General features: G+C 43.0%; 1 protein-coding gene across 3 annotated transcripts in view; it reads left to right on the top strand.

Moving 5' to 3' along the window:
* Positions 1–6,208, top strand: part of znf185 (zinc finger protein 185 with LIM domain) — a 13,486-nt gene extending 7,278 nt beyond the window's left edge. Inside the window, exons 19-33 of one of the 3 annotated variants that reach the window (XM_083686177.1) lie at positions 17–82; positions 413–463; positions 569–613; positions 778–834; positions 1,066–1,140; positions 1,335–1,406; positions 1,577–1,639; positions 1,918–1,995; positions 2,571–2,612; positions 3,014–3,052; positions 3,777–3,821; positions 3,956–3,997; positions 4,142–4,159; positions 4,482–4,587; positions 4,750–6,208. In XM_083686177.1, coding sequence (XP_083542303.1) covers positions 17–82; positions 413–463; positions 569–613; positions 778–834; positions 1,066–1,140; positions 1,335–1,406; positions 1,577–1,639; positions 1,918–1,995; positions 2,571–2,612; positions 3,014–3,052; positions 3,777–3,821; positions 3,956–3,997; positions 4,142–4,159; positions 4,482–4,587; positions 4,750–4,848 — 898 coding nt within the window. In that variant the 3' untranslated portion in view covers positions 4,849–6,208. The remainder of the gene's footprint in view (positions 1–16; positions 83–412; positions 464–568; positions 614–777; positions 835–1,065; positions 1,141–1,334; positions 1,407–1,576; positions 1,640–1,917; positions 1,996–2,570; positions 2,613–3,013; positions 3,053–3,776; positions 3,822–3,955; positions 3,998–4,141; positions 4,160–4,481; positions 4,588–4,749) is intronic. The other 2 variants (XM_083686178.1, XM_083686179.1) reach the window with 2 other exon arrangements.
* Positions 6,209–6,210: the final 2 nt, after the last annotated feature.

Raw genomic sequence — 6,210 nt, 5'->3', positions numbered from 1 at the left:
CCCCAACCTTTTCAAGCAGCACAGAGGAGAATCTAGATCCCTGGAGCTCATATACAAGAACCACCCCTACCACTGAGTCCAGGTAGCTCCTCACCACCATACACTACCACTGTCTCCGACAGCCTATTCCATCGAAACTGTTATACGCGATTGTCTGGGTTGGGGGGAAAAATATTAAAAAGATATAAGTATTGCAAGAAAGAAGAGTGTTCTGGCATCACAATGGGGGTTGATTTGCCTTGTCCCGAAGACTTTCAGATCCCACCTTTGATTGAACAGGTCCTCTCTCACCTGTTTATCATTCTAAATGCATTACAGCTTCCATCACAAGTCAATATGATCAGAATTCCACTGACACACAACGGGGCATGTTCACAATTGAGAGTGAAATCAGTGTGAAATTGTTTTTCAGCTCGACTGATCCATTTGATCCATATCCGATAGGGACCACATCCACTAACAGGTAATCATATTGGTCTAGAGCTGTGACTGTTTCCCAGCAAGAGATATAATCTCTGCATGCATAATGCAAACGTCTGATAATGAATCACTTTTCTCTCTGTCTCAGCACCTCTGACCTGCTCGAGCCCTTCTCAGTTCATTCCATCAACAGGTACTTCAGTTTAAATGCAAATCGTAACTCTGAATATTTTTGTATTGTTGCCTCTGACACGAGCCTACATTGCTAACTACTACAACTGCTATTACTGCAAGTGGTATGTATGGTTACAATTACAATGACCATGTCAGCTAACGCTAGTGCTACTGTTCCCTCAGTCCTACAGAACTCTCGTCCGACAGTAGCAGTGATAAGTCCTCCAGCCCTGACATCAGGTACACCAGGGGAGAGCTATTGTGTCTACTCTCTACTTTACTCGAGTCACTCGACTCACTCGACCCTCCAATTGAATGGCGTGGTCATATTGCTTTGTTTTGTGATTGTACAATTCATTACACTTCACAGTTCATTTTGTATGATAATTAATGAATTTCGTCCTGAGCTGGAAACAGTCATTGTTTGATGATTTGATGAGATTTATGAATTATCTATGATACTTTCTGCAGTTTTTACAATGTCAGTGGTGACGTCTTGGATGACCTCGCAGATGACGTCATTCCCATCGACACAGACACCGAAAGGTACCTGAATGTTTCAGTCAAAACACAGACCTCTCCATCGCAGAGAGGAGAGATGTTCACAGCCTTGTAAACAGATATAGAAGTTAGGCTATCAACACCCACCAAGGAGTCTTGATCACTTTTTTTTAGAAACACTGATCTAGAATGAATTCCTGTCTTCATACTGACTGTGTTTTCCTCCTCTCTGTCCTCAGACTCAGCACCAACAGATCCTGGGAGACATCCTGGGACACTAACACCCCTGAGTATACTAACACAGACAAGAGGTGAATGACCTCACAAATGATTGTGCCTGTACAGTTTACACACACACACACACACACACACACACACACACAAACACCATCCTTCCTTCCCTCCCTCCCTCCCTCCCTCCCTCCCTCCATCCATCCATCCCCATCCTGTGCTAAAAGCCTATTATATTATTTTATCTCAGCCAGGAGGATGCACCCGAGGGGCTTGTTGAAGACCAACAGACCCTGGTCACGTTTGAGAGAAAGTAAGTCACTTCTTTATAAAGCCTCCGGAAATGTAATTTCCCCATCCTCCAACCCTCTCTGCACAGCATTAGTAACACAAACACTCAACCCAGTGAACCAGAACATTGTGCATTGGTGCTGCTGAAATGAGGTCAGATATAAAGTATATATCCGTTACCACTTTCCCTTACATACAGTATGTAGTAAACAAATCCTTCCCTTTAACAATGGTTACTGTGTCATCTTAAAGGAGTGGTATGTTTGACGTCTCATTGGCTTGTGTTTGTGTACATTGTAGGTCCTCTGAGAATGATTCTCCTTGGGACAAATGGACCTCACCCACTGTCTACGCCACTGACACAGATGAAGAAGAGAGGTATTGGATATCAGCTGTTTGGGTCCCTCTCTAGATCTCTTCTATGTACTGTGCCTTGCATAAGTAATGGGACAGGGACAGTGAAGTATTTTTTCTTCTTTTGGCTCTACACTCTGCTCCCTTGACTTTGAAGTCAAACAATTACTATCTGGTTGAAGTAGAGATTCTTCAAAAAGGACCTCAAAGCAAACAAAAACAAAACAACTGAAGTTGGCTGCAGTACAGGCCTGGCAGAGCATCACCAGAGAAGATACCCAGCAGCTGGTGGGGTCAATGGGTTGCAGATTTCAGGCAGTTATTGCATGCAAAGGATTGTCGACCAATTACTAAACATGAGTACTTCATTTGGACATTATATGAATCTGTCCCATTACCTTTGGTGTTGTAATTTCTAAATGGTGAAACCAACATGTTTTACTTTACTTACGCAAGGCACTGTATGCAAGGAATTATATGTCATTGATAATCCAATTATATTGTACCTTTATATCTCAGCTGTCTCAAATCTATTCCATGGTATCTAATGTCAGTTGGACGATAAGCTAAACTAACAGGAGTGTTTTATTTTGTTCCAGTGCTGAGAATGACACAGAGACACGGACAGTCACCACCGTCAGGTGAACCCACAAGACCCCACCATCATGTTCAACATCACACTTTCACAACCTCATATCTGATGTTTGAACTTCACACTTTCACAATCAGATCCCATATCTTTTCGTTTGATAATTAACACTACAGAGTCGGTGGGTGGGGTTGGGGGTTGGGGGTTGGGGTATAATGGTTAACTGTTGTATGAATGAGAGGAGGGGTCAGATGAGGCAGGGCACTGATGAAGTAGAGTAGTGACAAAGCCACACCTTGGCCAATAAAACCAGAGAAACGAGTAGAGCTCCCACAGTAGAGACGATCAGAAGGGAAGACATTTTTCTGCTTAGATCACAGACGCTGGCTACTACACAACCGGGAGCTACTCAGGGGAATGTTCTGACTGTTATACTGTAACTTTTCTTCACAGAGAGACATACAGCGACCCACCAGAGCTTGCAATGGAACGGTGAGTTTGTTATGTTGTCTAACATCCAGAGCATCATGCAAGCACTTCAACTTGATACAAATAGTTTGCATACTCAACATTTACACGGTTAGATCATGACTTTTAGAAACATTGTGTTCAAACACTCTTCTTGTGGGTAAGACAACCCAGTATACTGTATGTGAAACTTTCAGATCTTACGGTTAGATATAGTCAGGGTTGAGGATACAGAGATGACCTAAAACTGAGGTATATACATTTATGGGAAGTATTAATAACTCTGAACTTTATGTATGCCACTTCCTAGCTTGTCAACAACATATAGGTCATTCTGACCGGTCTTTCCTGTTTACCTGCTGGATAATGTTATACTATAACAGTTTAGATGGCCCTATTAACAGATTTAGGCCAAAGCACCGTGAGATCGCAGCTGTATAACAATAGTGCCCTGAACTGGATATTAGGAGTGTTATGTGTAGACTTCTGAATCAGGTTTCACTGTTTCAGATGATGACATCAGCATTGCATCAGCATGTCCCTTGCAGGATTTTACTTTTCCTCTCAACCATTTCCCATGTTTGCTCTTCGCCTCTCGTCAAACTCGATATGTTGTCATCTGATACAAATATAGATTTCACTGATGTCCCATCGATGTAAAACTGTGACCCATTATGAAGCATCATCATTGACATACTGTAATCGATTATTCCTCGTGTCTGCATTCCTGTGTCTCTGCCCTTGACAGTGCTGAGGACAAGGGAACCCAGTCTCCGGATGCTGAGTCTAAGAAGTGAGTGAATGAGATGGAGAGAAGTATGGGGGAATAACCATCAGCCTGGTACCGTGTCCACATCTGGTTATGAATCAATATCCCTGTCCTTCTCACTCACTCCATCAATCTCTCTCTTGTCTATCCTCTCTTAGGGGGTGTGTGTACATAAAGGAGTATGTCAACACAGAGGGAAGGTAAGATTGATCATGTTTATACCTCCTTTCCCAATAACACCTCTGCCACACAGCTTGTAGAATTCCATAACCACACAACATTTCAATAACATACTGGCCTTCTGTTCCCAACGGACCTGACGATCTACCGTCCATCTCCTCCAGCCAACCCTCCGTCCCCAGGTAACAGTCCTACTACGCCTACCTCTACGCCTGTTCGTTAAACAACCCCCTCACCCTGACCCCACTCAGTGTTTGCAGCTCTGAAGGAACCTGACACGTGTAAGCAATAAGTCTCCACTGAGGCTCCCGAAAGCCCATTCATTAGAAGGCTAAGTGGAGACTTGTCTGTATTGTTTACACGTATCCGCTTCCTTCACGCCAGTCAACATCGGAGGGACAAGGACAAAAGGTTGTCTTCGTACGAGTTGCGATTGAAAACAAGCACCTCAAACGATCGAACCTGTGTCCCATACTGAAACTGTACCCCTCTGTGCCTTTCCAGAAATGCTATGTCATCCCCCTGTACCTACTGTGGGGAGCTGGTGGGCAACGATGCGAAGATCACCATCGAACACCTAAACATCTCCTGCCACCCGGCCTGCTTCAAGGTAACTCACCTCTTTATGACGTGTGGTAGTAGTAATAGGTTGTTAAAACAATAGCATACCCGCATTTTGGTGGTAGAGATACTGTAGCAGTGTTCAACTGTAATCTCATACTGCGCTTTCAAGTGTCTGGAATACACTGACGTTGTGTCAATGTTGTTGCAGTGTGGCGCTTGCGGTAAGCCTATGGGAGACCTTCTCTTCAACATGTTCCTGCATGGAGGGACAGTCCACTGTGAGACCTGCTACGCCGACGTCCTCTAGGATGCTTACATAGCTTCCTTTCCTTACCTTGACTGCCTTTCCACCAGACACTTGACCTCACTGGGCATAGAACATTGGTGTAGGGTTTCAAAGATACTTACAGTATGGTGATGTATGTTGATTCTTACATCAGTTTTAACGTCCACATTTTTTACACTTGTTTTTTTTTTTCCTCTGATCAGAGAATCTGAAAATGTTAACAACCGTATCTAAAATATGAAGGAAATGTCTCTTAAACATTATGCTGTAATGAACTGAATATATTGACAATTGTGTGCGCTCTCCTATTCTTTTCTGAGGTGTATATCTACGCAAGTTAAAAACTACAGGATTACAAATGACAAGATTTTATTTCAAAGTTGTATGTTTACTTTCTTTGTTGCTTTGTCTTACAAAACAATAAAATGGCTTTTAAAAACATGGTATAAATATATATATGTATATATATTGTATAAAGCATCTTGTACATAAGTGACTTCACAAGATTGTCGAGACTTTACAACAGATTTAAGACCAGTCCATAAGAGAACAGATACAGTGCATTTGGAAAGTATTCAAACCCCTTCACTTCCTCCACATTTTGTTATGTTACAGCCTTATTCTAAAATGGATTAATTTTTTTTCTCAGCAAACTACACACAATACCCCATAATAACAAAGCGAAAACAGGTTTAGAAATGTTGCTCATTTATTAAAAATAAAAAACTGAAATATCACATTTACATAAGTATTCAGACTCTTTACTCAGTACTTTTGGCAGCGATTACAGCCTCAAGTCTTCTTGGGTATGACGCTACAAGCTTGGCACACCTGTATTTGGGGAGTTTCTCCCATTCTTCTCTGCAGATCCCCTCAAGCTCTGTCAGGTTGGATGGGGAGCGTCGGTGCACAGCTATTTTCACGTCTCTCCAGAGATGATCGATCTGGTTCAAGTCTGGGCCACTCAAGGACATTCAGAGACTTGCCCCGAAGCCACTTGGCTGTGTGCCTCAGGTTGTTGTCCTGTTGGTCCTGCGCAGGTTTTCATCAAGGATCTCTCTGTACTTTGCTACGTTCATCTTTCCCTCGATCCTGACTAATCCCAGTCCCTGCCACTGAAAAAAATCCCCACAGCATGATGCTGCCACCACCATGTTTCACCGCAGGGATAGTATTGGCCAGGTGATGAGCGGTGCCTGGTTTCCTCCAGACGTGACACTTGGCATTCAGGCCAAAGAGTTCAATCTTGGTTTCATCAGACTAGAGAATCTTGTTTCTCATGGTCTGAGAGTCCTTTAGGTGCCTTTTGGTAAACTCCAAGCAGGCTATCATGATGATTAGTGGGGTGCTGCAGAAATGGTTGTCCTTCTGGAAGGTTATCCC

The sequence above is a fragment of the Argentina silus genome (assembly GCF_951799395.1).
Source record: "Argentina silus genome assembly, chromosome: 15".
Taxonomy (NCBI): domain Eukaryota; kingdom Metazoa; phylum Chordata; class Actinopteri; order Argentiniformes; family Argentinidae; genus Argentina; species Argentina silus.
This window is presented reverse-complemented; position numbering and strand designations above follow the sequence as displayed.